Raw genomic sequence first — 17636 nt, 5'->3', positions numbered from 1 at the left:
ACGGGACTTTGCGATGTGTTGAACATGCAAGCCACAGTAGCGGCGTGCCGCAGTTTGTTGTGTCCAGCGCACCCGAGCACAGTGGGTTATTTGGGGGTTAAACAACCCTTGGATAACCCTGGAATAACCCATGGTTGTTTTGAAATGTTATGCGGCGCCCTTGGGCAAGGGGAATGGTCCTCGATAGTGCGGGGTGGGGAGACTAAACCACTCTACTTCTCACCACCACCCATAATCTAGCCACCAATCATCTCTTGTACATAAGTTTTGCTCAAAGTTGCTGTGCCTACAGCCTGCTGCTGTCGCCTGTGAGAATGTGTAAGTTTGGGCACTGTTCCCCACAGAGTTAAAAGAGGAACAGAGCAGGACCTTTACTACAGCAAGTCCTAAAACCGCACACAGGCAAACACCAAATGAACAAAAACAGCAGTTCTAAGCTCTCTTCTTGCGCTTGAGTCACGCTGGGATGACGGAGAGTGAAGAGGCAATTGCCCTCCACAAATCCTTCACGGATCAGCAAGGAGCCTCTGCAAGGGGGCATTCAGGTCTTGGCTAGGGAAGGAGAAAGCCTCAGGAAACTACACGCCCCACACACACACCTCAGAACCTCACACTTCACCTCAAGGTGCCCCCCACCCATAAGGGGAACCCCACCACAGTTTGAGAACTGCTATACCGATGCTCAGAATAAAGGAACAACGTGATCTTTCCTTAAGAGCTTCCACTCAGTAACAGAGAGGTAAAAACAAGGGGAGAGCGAAGAATGGCCAGGATGATTGAGCCAAGTCACATTTACCGGCTACAGCATGGGAGCTGAGGGTGCAGCTTCTTCCGATACCACTCCAGAGGAGTGGGAGGGAGGAGGGGGTAGAAGGGAAGGATCCCGTGGAAATTGTTATGTCAAGAGGCTGGATCATGGGGCGGGCAGCCAACGTGATTCCTTCACAGCATATAGAAGCTCACTCTTGATATCAGAAGCAACCGGCTTTTGTGGGGGGGAGGGCGAATGAGCCCATCCACTTTGTATGCTCCGTGCAGCACCGGCAAAATTAAACCGCCCTTTTAAGGATTTGTATCTTTGCGTTGCATGGTAAGGAGTTTAGCTTTTGTTCCGTCGCGCCGGCAGGGCATGTGACCTCGTGATTCACCGCATCCATCACAGACGGGATGGAAAGCAAGGGGCTTTAAAGCAGGCCGTTCAACCACCCCAGCTGCGAGAGAGCACTTCAAAAACGGAACCATCTCCGCATTTGAAGCTGCCTTGTCAAACCAGTTGACCCGCCTAGCCCAGCCTTCTCCATCCAGCTGCCCTCAAGATGAGTTGGACTGCAACTCCCATCATTCCCAGCCAGGCCATGTTGGCTTGTAATGATGGGAGATCAATCCATCTAGAAGACACTGTTATTTGCCTGTTATTTCTGACTAGTCTCTTTCCCAGGCCTAAGTGCCCAGGTTCCCTTTAATCGGAGATGCCGAAAATGAAACCTGGGACCTTCTGCCTGCAACACATCAACTCTAACACTGAGCTATGGTTTTGCCTCACTTACACACACACACACACAAACGCAGATGGTGGTTGGATAGGCAGTGTGTAGATCAAACTGTGTTCTGGGAAGTTTATCAGAGAACCCTGGATGAGAATATCTGTGATGAACCACCCAGAGAGCTTCAGCTATTGGGTGATATATAAATCTAATAAATAAATAAAACCTTCCCTTGCATGCTTTCCAGGGTACACGCTCTGTTCGCACAGGACAACAGCAAAACCCAGCAGGCCTGGCTTAGGCCCCACACAAACCACGAGTCTGCCCTAGAGCCCTTGGCAAAGCAGGGTGGTTCTTGGGGAAACCAAAAAGTATGGGAACGATTCAACCGAGGATAGGTGGCCAGGGGGCCTATGCTTTAGAGATAGGATAAGGGCCCAACACGGAAACACATCTGGACCATATCCCAACTTCCTCCCGGCAAACCATCAACCTCTTACCCCTTTCAGTGGGGCCAAGCTCTTCTCCTGAGACTACTCCAGTAATGGAAACAGAGGCTGTAGCTAGACCTAAGGTTTATCCCAGGATTGTCCTGGGGTCAAACCTGTTCATCTAATTGCCACACAGGGCATCCAGCGCCCAGGCAGGGGCGAACCCTGGATGATCCCAGGATAAACCTTAGGTCTAGCTGTGGCCAGAGACACTCATGAGGAATGGAGGGGACACGTTTTCACGATTTCCGTCCCACTCTCCCCCCACCCCCCATTTCAGGAAGTACTGAGGGGGAGAGAGATTTCCGAGCCGGGGGTGAGGGAGGAGAACCACTGAAATGATCCAACAACAAGATCAGTTGCTAATTATTATTTATTTATATAGCACCATCAATGTGCTAAGCAGGAGAGTTTGCCTTAGAATCATAGAATCATAGAATAGCAGAGTTGGAAGGGGCCTACAAGGCCACCGAGTCCAACCCCCTGCTCAATGCAGGAATCCACCCTAAAGCATCCCTGACAGATGGTTGTCCAGCTGCCTCTTGAAGGCCTCGAGTGTGGGAGAGCCCACAACCTCACCAGGCAACTGATTCCATTGTCGTACTGCTCTAACAGTCAGGAAGTTTTTCCTGATGTCCAGCTGGAATCTGGCTTCCTTTAACTTGAGCCCGTTATTCCGTGTCCTGCACTCTGGGAGGATCGAGAAGAGATCCTGGCCCTCCTCTGTGGGACAACCTTTTAAGTATCTGAAGAGTGCTCTCATGTCTCCCCCTAATCTTCTCTTCTCCAAGCTAAACATGCCCAGTTCTTTCAGTCTCTCTTCATAGGGCTTTGTTTCCAGACCCCTGATCATCCTGGTTGCCCTCCCCTGAACAAGCTCCAGCTTGTCTGCCTCCTTCTTGAATTGTGGAGCCCAGAACTGGACGCAATACTCTAGATGAGGCCTAACCAGGGCCGAATAGAGAGGAACCAGTACCTCACGTGAACTGGCAGGACTCAGTAATTGGCTAATGTGATCACCAGCGATCATCAGCCAATTATCATTAATGGCATCCCATGAAACACCTTTCGGAGTTCACAAATGCAAACACTAGAATCAGTTCAAAAGGTGCGACTGAACCCTTCAAAAGGTCGAAGGATGACGATCACATCAGCCAATTCATACTCAGAGAGAGAGAGAGATGTCTTCTGGAAAGAGAACCTCAAGGCAACTGGTCTCCCACCTGGAGAAATCCCAGCGATCTTATACACCTGTGCTGCCATCCTTCCGCAGAACATGCATCGGTACTGCTCTTCCACACACTTCCCAAGAATTTCCTTCAACAATAAAGCTTGCTCTCTGAATGCACTCTGAAGCCACAGAGAGGGCACACAAGACTCCTCACTAAAGCCTCCACTGGCGTGTGCTCTCTCTCTCTCTCTCTCTCTCTCTCTCTCTCTCTCACACACACACACACACACACACACACACACACCATTCTTATTTTAGGTATTCAGACAGCTTCCTCTTTGTCCTTCTTTAAAAAGTTACTCAGAACTTCATTCCCTCTCCTCTCTGCTGCCTGACATAATTTTTGACTTGACCCTTTTCCTAATCGTAGGTTAATGATTGCGTACCTTGATTGTTTTACTTTAACTCTAAAAAGGGAACAGCTAGTACAAAGGTCCTCTCTTTCCTTTCAAGTGGATTTTTTGGGGGTCTTTTTTTTTTTTTTTTAAGATTGAGAATTTGCGGACAAGGACCAGTGAATAAATTCAGGCTTTTGTAAAGCATAAATGATTATCGTTAACGGGGCACCACTTTGTCCAGCGATGCAAACTCACGTGAATACCCCAACGTAAAAGAAACAAGTTAATCCCTGGGCCATTATAAAACTTCCCAGCTCAGTGCCTATAGAACACATGACCCATGGATCCAGCGAGCCCCACAATGCCTCCCACCACCCAAATTGACAGTGGCAAACCCTCCCATTTACCCCTGTGGAGCAGTAAATAGGTGATTTGCCACTGACGGTAGCAGGAACAGTGCAGTCCACAGAAGGTGGGTGGGCAAAGGGGGGGGTTATGGGGCAAAAATGGGTCCACAGCTGACTCCCTTAATCTAAACACCTTCATGTTCTGACTTTTCTGGCCATGCAGAATGGGGCTAAACCTCCTCGTTCCATTGGTGCAAAGTGTTATACTGTATAGATATTGCTGAATCTTCCAACTTTTTTTTAAAAAAAAGCACGCTTGCTTTTGCTCACCAGATGGAAACTCACCACCTCACCCTGCCCGGCTTGTATTTTGTTGCTGCCCAGCTGAAGCGACTAAAAATATTTGCATACGCCAACTGAGTATGTGTAGCTTGAAAAAAAAAAAATTAAAATAAGGCCCGCTTCCCTTTTGCTCGCTGTGTGATTTCCCACCGTAAGAAGTCGGTCTTCCGCAGGACACTACTTTGGGTCGTATCTCTTAAGTTGGTCTGAATTGGCACGGCGCGCGTGACTGGGCTGGAAGCCTCCACCCATCCGTTTTTTTCTTTGCATCAAATGTCTGAGAGTCTCTGTGTGAGACTGCAACTCCCGCCCCTAATGATGTGGCTATACCAATGCTTCCCTATCTTACAGGTTGCTATGAGGAAAACTGAGATAAGATGTCTGGGGGAAATCTAATCCCATTTTCTGGTTCTAACAGAGGAGTATCAGCACCCAACCATCTTCCTTTGTGCTTGTGTTAAATTTCGAAACGCCGTAGAGCAAATCTAGCACTGGTTTGTGATAATGAAAACAATCACTGGAGGATCAGTCTCTCTAACTTGGAAGCTTGCCTATTTTTGCACTGGAAACGCTTCCACTGATCAAATTACAGGCAGGCCAGACGACCCCCCCCCATCGGACCCCCCCTGCCTTTTGTGCTAACCCCCTTGCATACGGTGTTTGGAGATATACAAGATGGTGGAGCGTGGCTTTGCTAAAATTGAGAGGAACCAGAGAACGGAGCCTATGGATTTCAGTCAAAGGTCCCAGGCTTCTTTCCCTGCTGCCCAATCATCTGAGCATTGCTAAGACCCAAATTCTGCAAGGCTTACGATGAGAGGGGGAGTGTGGCAGGCCTTGCTCTGCCTCACTTCATTGTAGGGGAGAGAAAACGCCATAGGGCCAGCATACAGCTACCATTTGAAGCCTCTCGCCCTGTAGGGCAGACTTCCCCCAGCCTGGTGCCCTCCAGAGACGTCGGATTGCAACTCCCATGATTCCCAGCTGGCGTGGGCAATGGGAACAATGGCTGTTGCAATCCAGCACATCTGAAAAGCGGCAGGGCGGGTGGTGAGCTTCCACCTGGTGAAAGAAAGCAAGGGTAGGTTTAAAAATAAATGTTTGCTGAATCTTCAATGTCCGTAACCAAAACCATTACTAGTATAACCAAAAGAGAGACTATATTTTACATTTACCATGAATGGAAAGAGGAGCTGTGGACCCATGGGAAGCACTGGGTCTCCAAGATGGGTTCGTTCGACTCCAGGGAGTGGAGGCGGTCCTAGCCTGCACTGTGGTGATCCCACATTAGAGAACCCAATTCCTCCTAATGCAACGAGAGGCAACAGTTTGCCAGTGTTGAGTTGTAGGAATGAATCAGTCCCCACGCAGAAGGATGCTCAAGAAAATGACCCTCCCAGCCTCCCTAAAAAAGTTGGCCACGCTTAGTTTAGATCACGCAGTGGAAAAGCCGGTGACTCTCTTCTGCAGCAAACAGGAACATTTCCCGACAGAAACGAAGACACATTTTTTCCTTCTGCTAACGTTCTCCAAATTCAAGGGCAGCACCGAAAATGCAAAGCACCCATTCGTTCTGAAGAGAACTGGTCCCACAGAAGAGCTGGCCTTAGACATCCCGCACATCGAAATGAATCTAAGGATGCACAGCAAAAGCAAGGGGCCAAAAGAAGGAAGGCATTCCAAACTGAAAGCACACCCAACCACTACAAAGTTTTGTCTCCTAGTAAATGAAGAGGCATCCCTTATCAATACACGCTCAGAAAAAGATCAAAATTAGGTGCATTCTGGATAGCCACTTCTCTCAGAAGTCTGAAGTGGAGAAAGACTCAGTAATTTGTACACCAATCATAACAGTCACCTGCTTCTATCATTCCCAAACCCTGTAACTCTGCCCCCTTGAAAACAGATTTGGGGGAAACATCTAGAATCCAGAAGATGCTGAGAAAAGTGTCCTGCTCATTTCTTCAGGGGATGTCAGGGTTGATTGAGGAGAACCATTTCAGGCCAAGCTCCAAGAATATACCACTAAGAGGCAGAAACACCCTTCCCAGACATAACCCCCCCCCTTTAATCTTTATTGAGGTGTCATGTGGAGGGTTGGAGAAGAGATAAACGGAAGGCATTATATCTTAATGATGATAGCTCTCCATATATTGGAGAGAGCACAGGTTGTACATGAGGTAAGGGTTTATTACCTCTACGAGAAGATAAGGCCCTGTGATCTCGTCCCCTCCTTTTATACTCTCGTTTTTATTAATGTCTACATGTTCAAATTCTCAAGGCAGCTTCACTTCATAAAGACCTAACAGTCCCATTAATCATTCTGAAGAGAAAAAGGAGATTCGCCACAGTGCAACAACATTTGATAAGTTCAGCAGCAACCAGATTCAGCAACAGAGACGTTCTTTTTTTTAAAAAAAAATACCATTCCATTTTAATAACTGGCTGTGAGTAAAGGGAGTTTTACCCTCCTCTGTATTCAAGACCCCTTTATCATCCTAAGGGGTATGAACAGACAACAAAAAGAGAGGTTTTATGAGAACACGTAAGTGGATTAATTTCTTAACAAGGAACCCAACGCAGCATACATGATCTTCCTCCTCTTCTCTGTCCTATCCTCACAACAGCCCTGTGAGGTAGGTTAGGCTGAGAGTCAGTGACTGGCTCAAAGTCACCCAATGAATTTCAAGAACCCGGATTTCCTGAACCCCAGTCCGACACTCTAACCACTACACCACACTGGCTCTTACTGTTGTTGTTCTAATGAAGTTAATACTTTAAAAAAATTCAATCACTATTTGACCAATATTTTACTGGTCAACTAGCCAAATCAAATGCCCAACTCGACACTCATCGGGTCTCACCTTGCATGACCAGATGGGAACTGCAGGTCTTTCCCTTTCTAGACACCTATACAAGGTACAAGACTTTGAATCTACTCATACAGAATCATCTTTGAAGGAAACCTGTTTGCCATTGATAACCTTCCCAGAAAGTTTAGAGCTCTAACGAACGCACTGGGCTTAGAGATACAGCTAGATGTCTGTTCAAATTCCAAACCACTGATGGGTCTTTTTTATTGGTATGTTTAATAAAAAAATAACGGGAAACCCAGAATCACAAAACTCTCAGCACTCCCTGAATCTCACAGTGGGCCTGTTCAGACAACATGCTAAGCCATGGTTAGCCCGATAACCTTTTTGCAGCAAGTGGTTAGTGAGCGTGTTTAAACCGTGGTTATGTAGCCACCATGGTTAGGAATGATTCACACCATGGTTAGGAATGGTTCACATGACACGCTAAGCCACAATGTTTAGCTCAAAACTCTTAACCATCATGGTTTAGCGTGTTGTCGGAACAGGGCCAGTTAAAGCAATCTGCTACCAGAAATCTACAACCGCCTTATATAAAGCTACTTGCCTGGTCAACATAGTCATCAAAGAATTATATGCAGGTGAGCAAGCTATAGGGTATGTGAGGAAACCAGAAAACAACAATAACTATTGATCAGTTTGAGCATAAGTGTGGGTCTACCTCCAAATTGTAATGCACACTCAACAAAATTGTGAGCCTCAGCTATCAAAGGTTAAAACTTTTATCAATTCTTCTGCACATCAGTTCAAGTAAGAAAACCTCTCTGCAATTCCAATTCTTTCTTTTTCCTCCAAAAGCTTCCACTGTACATGTTTTTGATATGTTTAGACTCCTCTAAATTTCACATCTGGGACCACCCCCCTAAGAAGAGAATCCCACCCACCTAATCCCTGCTTTTAGTCTCTTTTTCTTTAAAATGGGAGGGGGAAAGGCTTAAAACAACAAAACATGGCAAAGCACCTAATAAATGAAAAGAATATGTTAGGGACAGCTGGCAAGGTAGAATGCAGAGAACAGAAATGGCTAAGAAACACAGCTAAGAAATGGCTACAAAACACACACCTGCTTCTGGGGGCTTGGGGGGATTAGGATGACCTTGATTCATGCATATGTTTTAATACATTCTTACATAAGCCGCCTCAAACTGGTGGAGAGAGGCGGGGCATAAACGTGTTTTTTAAAAATATATATATATAGAATGGCTGTAGTGAAAAAATTGAAAGAACGATCATTAAGTGTTATATCTATCCTATACTCTAAGAAGGAAAACAATGTAAGAAGTAGTGTTACATGATTCTGGGTGGGATGCACCAAAGGGAGAACTCTCCATATTCTCCATCAATAACGGCTTGAATAGAGAGCATTATAAAGTGAACTGCATTGTTCACTGAGAAAATGCATTTAAATTTAGGGGGATATAAAAGAGAAGTAGAATATTGCTGTACTAATATTGGTGGGTTGCATGGCAAGATCTCTCTACATCTCAAGCCGCTGGTAGAGAAAGTTTTGAACCATGATCAGGGGTCTAGAAACAAAGCCTTGTGAAGAGAGACTGAAAGAACTGGGCATGTTTAGCCTGGAGAAGAGAAGATTGAGGGGAGACATGAGAGCACTCTTCAAACACTTGAAAGGTTGTCACACAGAGGAGGGCCAGGATCTCTTCTCGATCCTCCCAGAGTGCAGGACATGGAATAATGGGCTCAAGTTACAGGAAGCCAGAGTCCAGCTGGACATCAGGAAAAACTTCCTGGCTGTTAGAGTAGTACAACAATAGAACCAGTGACCTAGGGAGGTTGTGGGCTCTCCCACACTAAAGGCCTTCAAGAGGCAGCTGGACAACCATCTGTCAAGTATGCTTTAGGGTGGATTCCTGCACTGAGCTGAGTTGATGGCCTTATAGGCCCCTTCCAACTCTACTATTCTATGATTCTATGGTTATGTGATGTTTATGATCTATGATGTACTTTGTTAATATGTCTGGTGGGGAGGGGAGAGGAAAATATAAATTGGGGTTGGGTTCTACTAGGACGACAGCTACCTACATTATTATTATTTTTTATTATTATTTATTTATATAGCACCATCAATGTACATTCACCCACCTATAGTTGAAAACCTTGAATGGACCATGACATTTCGCAGGACCTATAGTATAGTCTTGGAAAACAGAGTACGCTATAGAGGGAATAGTGGAGAAGAGAATACTGCCATATAGCTGTGAGTGGTTACGAAAACAGCGGAGGTCCACCGCCCGCCGACATACAGCTGCACCTCTAGCGAAAAGCATGAATTCACCATAATATTAGGAAGTAGTATGACCTGTATTGTAGCTTAAGAAAATATATATCTAACAATCCGATATACTTTTTGTATGCTTTTAGGATGTTTTTAACAGTGTATACTATTTTAATCTGTATTTTATGCTTGTTGTTGTTCTTCACCTCGATCCAATCGGAGAGGTGGGTAAGAAATAAATTATTATTATCGTGAGTGATTTGTAGCAAAGGTGGGCGGGGCTCCCTGTATTCCCTCACCTGACCTGCAAACCCTGAATGAGGCATGATGTTCAGAAGCAGTGTGGCCTATGGTGTATTATGGCTCTATATACATGTAGAAGAACATCGCTGTTCTTCTACATGTAGGGAGGTTCTACAACCTCCCTTCATCATTATCTCCATCCTCTCACTTCTACTGAAAGCCTTGAATAGACCGTCACGTTCAGTAGCGTGATCTATGTCATACAGGGGTGGTCAGCTTGTGTCCCTCCAGATGTGGTTGAGACTCCAACTCCCATCATTCCTCACCGCTGGCTAGGGCTGGTGGGAGCTGCAGTCCAACCACATCTGGAAAAGGCACATATCCCCCACCCCCGGTGTAAGCATCACTGATTTGGTCTTTTCCATGTTAATTTGCTTTAAAGGAGGAAGAATACTACTGTATAATTAATTGTGGGTGTGGCATTCACGGAGCCCCTCCCTCAATATCCCCACCACCCCTTCTCATTTATAGCTCAAGGGTGGCAAACTTGTCCCCCTCTGGATGTTTCAGCCTATAACTCTCATCATTGGCTAGGGCTGATGGGAATTGCAGTCCAGAATATCTAGAGGGCCAACAAATCCCCCCCTCCCCATGTTGAATTGCTGTTTTGTTTCAAAGGGAGAAGAACATTGCTATATAATTGTGGGATGAGCTACACCTGGCGGCGTCCCATCCCACCCCCAATGTCGCCATAGCTCAGCCTTCCCCAAGCAGGTGTCTCATCAAACCAAGCGCGAGTGTGTGTGTGCACGCGCTGGGAGTTGTGGGCCAAAACATCTGGAGGATACCATACTGAGGAAAGGCTGCCATCAGCTGATTTGTTCCTGTTTCATTTTAGAGGAGGGGAGGGAGGGGGAGAGAGGGATAAAATGAGGCATTTGGGAGGGGAGGGAGAGAGAGAACATCCCTATATGATTGTGGGGTACATGCGCTGCCCCTCCCCCCATACCCCCTTCCATAGCTGTTTCCCTTTAAAATGAGGCATGGGGGGGCGGAGAGAGAACATCCCTATATGCTTGCGGGGTGAAAACACATGCAGCCCCTCCCCACATACCCCCATACCCCCCCCCTTCCATAGCTGTTTCCCTTTAAAATGAGGCATTTGGGAGGGGGGAAAGAGAGAACATCCCTATATGCTTGTGGGGTGAAAACACATGCAGCCCCTCCCCACATACCCCCATACTCCCCCCTTCCATAGCTGTTTCCCTTTAAAATGAGGCATTTGGGAGGGGGGGAAGAGAGAACATCCCTATATGACTGTGGGGTGGAAAACACGCGCAGCCCCTCCCCCACGTACCCCATACTCCCCCCTTCCATAGCTGTTTCCCTTTAAAATGAGGCATGGGGGGGGGGGCGGAGAGAGAACATCCCTATATGACTGTGGGGTGGAAAACACGCGCAGCCCCTCCCCCCCCTACCCTTTAAAAGGAGGCATTTGGGGGAAGAGAGAACATCCCTATATGATTGCGGGGTGCACGCGCAGCCCCTCCGCCCTGCCCCCCTTTTAAAAGGAGGCATTTGGGACGGGGGGGGGGAGAGAGCGAGAGCGTGTCGCTCCATGGCCGTGGGGTGAGAGGACCCCCCCTCCCGTGGGGTGAGAGGCGCCCCCCCTCCCCCCCTCCCTCCATCCCCCCCCTCCCTCCAGCCCCCCCTCCCTCTCGCCCCCCCGTACTCACACCTCGAGGATGCGGTCCCCTTTGCGCACCCCGGCGCGCTCGGCCGCCCCCCCGCCCAGGACGGCGCTGACGTGCTGCAGCGGCGCGTAGAGCTCCCCGTTGATGCTGCGCAGCTGCCCGCCCTCGCTCACTTGCCCGCGCACGTTGAACCCGTAGCCGGACTCCGACTTGACGATGCGCACCACGCGCGGGCCCGGCGGGGGCGGCGAGCAGGCGGGGGCGGCGGCGGTGGAGGCGGCGGCGCAGGGCCCCGCGGGGGCGGCAGCAGGGAAGGGCGCCGACGACGACGACGAGGAGCCCGAGCCCGAGCCGCCTCCGCCGGCGCTGCCGCCCCTCAGCGGGCCCGGCAGGACGGAGCGCGGCAGCCCCTCGCTCGCCTCGTCCGCCATCTTGGCGCGAGCAAGACGCCGCCGCGGCTCTTTTCCCTCCGCGCCCCCTCCCTCCCTGTCACGCGACCGGCCACGCCCCCTTCTCACCCGCCCCCGGGCCGGCTTCCGTAGAAACCGCTCACCGCTGGCGCGCTGAAGCGCATGCGCCGGCACCGCCTAGCTCTCCCTCGGCGTACACACAGCCGTCCTCTTCTCCGCCTCGCAGCCCAAGGGGGTTGTGGGAGACGTAGTTCGGGAAGGGGGAGAATACGTCGCCTCTGAACAAGCGCGCATGCGCATTCACATACAGCCTCCCCTGCCTGTTTTTGCTCCGTTGCCCTAAAGGCGCGCTAAAGTGCTTGAGTGGGAGGGGCAGTACGCATGCGTGGGACGGCAAGGGTCGTGGACTAGCCTACCTCGCAGGGTTGTTGTGAGGATAAAAACATAAGAGCAGCCATGTTGGCTCAGACCAAAGGTCCATCTACTCCAGCACTCTGTTCACACAGTGGACGACCAGGGACCAACAAAGCAGGACATGGTGCAACAGCACCCTCCCACCCATGTTCCCCAGCAACTGGGGCACACAGGCTTCCTGCCTCGGATACCGGAGGTAGCAAGCAGGACATGGTGCAACAGCACCCTCCCACCCATGTTCCCCAGCAACTGGGGCACACAGGCTTCCTGCCTCGGACACCGGAGGTAGCAAGCAGGACATGGTGCAACAGCACCCTCCCACCCATGTTCCCCAGCTACTGGGGCACACAGGCTTCCTGCCTCGGATACCGGAGGTAGCAAGCCGGACATGGTGCAACAGCACCCTCCCACCCATGTTCCCCAGCAACTGGGGCACACAGGCTTCCTGCCTCGGACACCGGAGGTAGCACATAACCATCAGGGCTGGTAGCCATGGATCGCCTCCCTATATAAATAAATAATAATAACACTCCAAGAATTTGTCCAACCCCCTTTTGAAGCCATCCAAATTGCTGGCCATCACCACGTCTTGTGGTAGTGAAATTCCATAATTAAACTATGTGCTGTGTGTGTGAAGAAGTCCTTCCTTTTCCAAGATAAAGCAGAGGAGGAGGAGGAGGATCATGTATGCCACCTTGGGCTACTTCGAGGAAAGGGGAGCGGAGAACAAATGTAACCAAAAATAAAAGTCTGTTCGTGAGAAAGAAAAAAAATTCAAGCCACCCAAGCTGTTACTTTATTAGAACCCACCGAAATTCCACACAAAATTGCAAGCTTTCAAGTTCTCCAGAATTTCACAACAGGCCTAGGTGGTGTAAAAAAAACAGGGGTACGAGTGTAGAAACAGAAAAATCCTTTTTCTTTTTAACAGCACCAGTCTTTCCGTGTGGTTGTTCCTACGGTCACTTTCTCTCCCTTCTATGGTGGGAGTTGTAGTCCAAAATCTATCTGGACTGCCCCAAAGTGGCTGGCCTGAATTCAATGTGGTTTACTCCTAAGTAAGCCTGTACAGGATTGGACCCCAAGCCCTTTACATTTGTTTTCAGAAGTCCACCTCACACCAAATCCAAGAAGACAAAACCATGCAGTAATCTTTTTTCTCCAGTTGCAAGCTAACCACAAGCTAAATACAAATTGAAGTGTAGCAGGAGTATGAACATACCATACATTAGGATCAATATCTGAGGTTTAGAGTTCAGCAACAAGGAAGAGGACCTTTTCGGTGGTGGCCTCAATTACGGAACACACTCCCCCGTGAAGTCTACCTAGCACCAACATCATAATCTTTTCAGCGTCCTATTAAAACTTTCCTCTACTCCCTGGTATTTGACAGCATATATTATGTTTCTATCACGTTGTATTTTATGGTTTTAATGATTGTGAGCCATCCAGGGCGCTTTGAGTATCGGGTGATATAGAAATGAAATAAGTAAACAAGCAGCAATCTCAAAAGCAAGGGTTTACTCAAAAGCAAGTCACACAGTTTAACGGCGTTCATGCCCTGGCATGGGACCAAAATGCAAAGTTATCCAGCGTCCAAACAGAACAGAACCATGTGTAACTTTGCACGGGGTTGCAGCCTACCATTTTTGGGAGGACCTCTTGCTCTCCAGATGCTGGAGGGAGATCCTCTTAACGTACACTTGTCCTTCCGCCCTCCCAAAAAAACACACCCTATTCCAGAAGGCATCACGGAGGCACGCACAGAGCGGAAAAGTAGCAGCTTGTTTTATTGTCAACACATATGGGCTAAATGTGAAGCAATTTAGCCAACGTTTGCAAATGTTGACAGCTGCGTGAGTTGCTAATCCGATCAATTAGAAACCTTCTCACCGAGTAAAAATGCACCCCTGGTCAACCGGGCAATAGATTATTATTTTTTGAGATCGTGTTTAATGATTTTTCGTACAAGATTAAACTGACGCATGTGGTCGGAGGCCCCAACTGGGAAGAGGAAAGGCATCCTTCTCAAGCACAGAAGGGAATAAGTCTTAAAATGGAAACAGCTCCATCTAAAACACAAAAACGCTTCTCTCGTCAGAGTGATCCCTTTTACACAGAAGCAAGGACGTACGCCCAATCAATCATGCATAGGAGGACAGCAACATTACCCAGCCTCACCCCACACCTAAATGTTGTTCGACTCCATCCTCAGCCAACGCCCCCAATTATCAGGATGGTGGGAACTGTAGTTCCAACATCCAGGACCCCAAGTTTGGGAAAGCTTTGAATGTACAGCCTTAATTGACCAAAACAGCTTACGATTGATCGACTGATACCTCTGTAGTCCGGTGAAGTGACAGATGTAAATTTAAAACAAAACCTTGCAGGAAAAACCTGTTCACTTTATTTCATCTTCTCTTACCAGGAAGATGTCTATTACGCCTGACTGTGCAATCTACATCTGTTCCTCCATTTATTATTGTTCATTATGATGCCTGAATTGTATTGCTGGCTCAGAACCTGTTGTACACATCTTTTCCTTGTCAGTGTGCCCTGGGCAGAGATTACGCCGTAAACCCTTTTATCCGGGGAATGGGGGGGGGGGGGGAGGGAAATAGGTAGACGTATTCATTTTGCTAGTAGGTCAGTTCGCCCATATCTGGTTGGGAAGTCACCTCTCCTGGAGAGGACTGGTTAAAGGAAAGTTAAACGGGAGCGTTGGATCATGGAGAGAAAAGCAATGCCCCAAGGTGGCCGCTGTGTGAACAGAGTGCTGGATTTTCCGGTCCTTTCATCTTATTCTGCACAGCTCTTCATAGAATCGTAGAGTTGGAGGGGGCCTCTAAGGCCATCAAGCCCAACCCCCTGCTCAATGCAGGAATCCACCTTAAAGCATCCCTGACAGATGGTTGTCCAGCTGCCTCTTGAAGACCTCTAGTGTGGGAGAGCCCACCACTTCCCTGGGTCACTGGTTCCATTGTCGTACTGCTCTAATATTCGGGAAGGTTTTCCTGATGTCCAGCCGGAATCTGGCTTCCTATAACTTGAGACCATTATTCCGTGTCCTGCCCTCTGGGAGGATCGAGGAGAGATCCTGGCCCTCCTCTGTGTGACAACCTTGCAAGGATTTGAAGAGTGCTCTCACGTCTCCCCTCAATCTTCTCTTCTCCAAGCTAAACATGCCCAGTTCTTTCCGTCTCTCCTCATACGGCTTTGTTTCCAGACCCCTGATCATCCTCGGTGCCCTCCTCTGAACCCCCTTCCAGCTTGTCTGCGTCCTTCTTGAAGTGATGAGCCCAGAACTGGACGCAATACTCAAGATGAGGCCTTAGAGTCATAGCAAAACAAGGAAACCACACAGGCAGAATAAAAGGTGAAGCGATAGTTGAAAAAAATGCCGCAATAGATGGACTTTCTTCTGATCTACTCAAATCCACTTCTTAAAATCCTTGAAAGCACACTCATGGGTCGCCGACGGATGGAGCAACCAGCCTTGATTCGTTAAGAGAACAGCTATCACTACCAATACATGAGGATTCTGGGTTTAAATCAAAAACAGTCCATGCAAGAGCGAGACTCAAGTCTGTTGTTTTAACCATATGTAGTATTGTATAATAGGATCGTAAAATCTCAAGTTTGTGTTGCAATGATCTGTGGATTGAGCAATAAACGTTTTGTGAAGACTCCAGTCCCGCTCTTAACGGAGGCGAAGCACTTTTAAACACAACTTAGCATTTATTCATATATGTACACACGCACACACTAGGCTAAATTACACTATATCCACCAATTCCCTATTTTCCGTCACGGTGTGATGTGACCGACAGACGAAGCGCAACACGGAGTCAACGCTGGCTTCGATGGGAGAAACGATTTCTCTGCCTGTGTGATGGAGGGGGCGAAGTGGCATGTGGTGAGAAGTCAGGGACCCTCCCCACTTTGTCAAACCTGATGGGTCTTTAAGCTAGTATTAATAATCTGAAAAGCAGCCCAACAGGAGTTCTGGCTTGCATATAAGCCCAGCTACGAAAATGGCTGAGGGGAAACCGTTTTCTAGCGCTGTACACAGCAAGTAGACACATATATTTGGGGGGTCAGGGGGCATGTAAAAGGCACGCCCCTCCCCAAAGTCACCAGCCATACAGAACTCATGCGAGGGAGACGAAGAGCCACGTTCATTCTTCCGGCCTTTTGCAGGGGTGGGGGTGGAAAGTGTCACTGTCTTTTGTAAATTCCCACACGGTTCAGAAAAAAAAATCCGCTTTTTCCAGGTCTGAGCAATCTTCGCCGCTGGCACGACCCCAGCGCCCATCACGCACTACGGGGAGTTGGTTTCCTTCGGGGAGCGAGGAGATCAAAGAGCGGAAGAGCTAAGTGGCCCGGGACAGCCTGCAATCCAGCGAATTTGCAACAGGTTTCTTCTCAGGGTGGGGCGGTGGGGTGAAGCCGAGTTCGAATTCATGTTTCCACTACTCTGATGAGAGGCCAAGGTTTGGGGCCTGGAGACTTGGTGATCCTTTTGCTACAGTAGAGAGAAGCATTATTATTATCATCATCATTATTATCACCACCCCCTCCTCCTCCTCCCTTTTCTCACTCGGGGCAGTTTTTCTAGACTAGCCTTCCTCAACCTGGGGCGCTCCAGATGTGTTGGACTGCATCTCCCAGAATGCCCCAGCTGGCTGGGGCATTCTGGGAGTTGTAGTCCAACACATCTGGAGCACCCCAGGTTGAGGAAGGCTGGTCTAGACCGACCTGACAGGCTTTGCCAAGTCATGCTATGTTATACAGATTCAGGAATTTCCTGACTATTGGGAGTGTTTTAAGTAGGGCTTATCTATGAAAAGGTATCTTTAACAGTTGCATAGAAAAGGGAATTTCAGCAGGTGTCCTTTGTATATATGGAGAACCTGGTGAAATTCCCTCTTCATCACAGCAGTTAAAGCTGCAGGAGCTATACTAGAGTGACCAGGTTTAAAAGAAGGCAGGGCACCTGCAGCTTTAACAGGTTCCCCATATATACAAACGACACCTGCTGAAATTCCCTTTTCTATGCAACTGTTAAAGATACAGGAGCCCGGTCCTCCTTTTCATAGGGTCACCCTAACTCATCATCATCATCATCTCTCTTTTCTTGTTTGGGGTACTTTTTCTAGACGGACATGACGGGCTTTGCCAGGTCATGCTGCCTTTTCCTGACCACTGAACACGTTTTAAGTATGCCTGCTTTCTGGATGTTGGTGCGGATGTATTTTGGTAGACCCAGTTCCTGAAGGTTTTCTGTAAAAGTTTTTTAATGTGACCCTGGTGACTGATGGGACTAACGGAATCATTGTGACCTTTTCCTGTTGCCAGAGTTCTTTGACTTCCATCAATTATTATTATTATTATTATTATTATTATTATTATTATTATTATTGTTATTGTTATTGTTATTTCTTCTTCCATTTACGAGTCTCCCTAGAACCAGAGTTCTCAGATTGATTGAGGGAAACTATTATAGAATAAACCTGGGCAGTACGAATCACAA

At 48.1% G+C, this 17636-nt stretch overlaps 2 protein-coding genes across 3 annotated transcripts in view; both read right to left on the bottom strand.

The window, feature by feature from the left end:
* SNX27 (sorting nexin 27) overlaps window positions 1-11729 on the bottom strand; it is a 42944-nt gene extending 31215 nt beyond the window's left edge. The window contains exon 1 of the mRNA XM_063145838.1: window positions 11322-11729. Within this exon, the coding sequence (XP_063001908.1) occupies window positions 11322-11710 (389 nt within the window). The 5' untranslated portion in view covers window positions 11711-11729. The remainder of the gene's footprint in view (window positions 1-11321) is intronic.
* A 4092-nt stretch (window positions 11730-15821) lies between these two features.
* Window positions 15822-17636, bottom strand: part of TUFT1 (tuftelin 1) — a 44229-nt gene continuing 42414 nt past the window's right edge. For both annotated transcript variants that reach the window (XM_063145802.1, XM_063145803.1), the window contains exon 12: window positions 15822-16628. In XM_063145802.1, the coding sequence (XP_063001872.1) occupies window positions 16565-16628 (64 nt within the window). In that variant the 3' untranslated portion in view covers window positions 15822-16564. The remainder of the gene's footprint in view (window positions 16629-17636) is intronic.

Source organism: Elgaria multicarinata, chromosome 21 (assembly GCF_023053635.1).
Source record: "Elgaria multicarinata webbii isolate HBS135686 ecotype San Diego chromosome 21, rElgMul1.1.pri, whole genome shotgun sequence".
Taxonomy (NCBI): domain Eukaryota; kingdom Metazoa; phylum Chordata; class Lepidosauria; order Squamata; family Anguidae; genus Elgaria; species Elgaria multicarinata.
The sequence above is the reverse complement of the archived record's forward strand: the minus strand, read 5'-3'. Positions and strand labels throughout refer to the sequence as shown.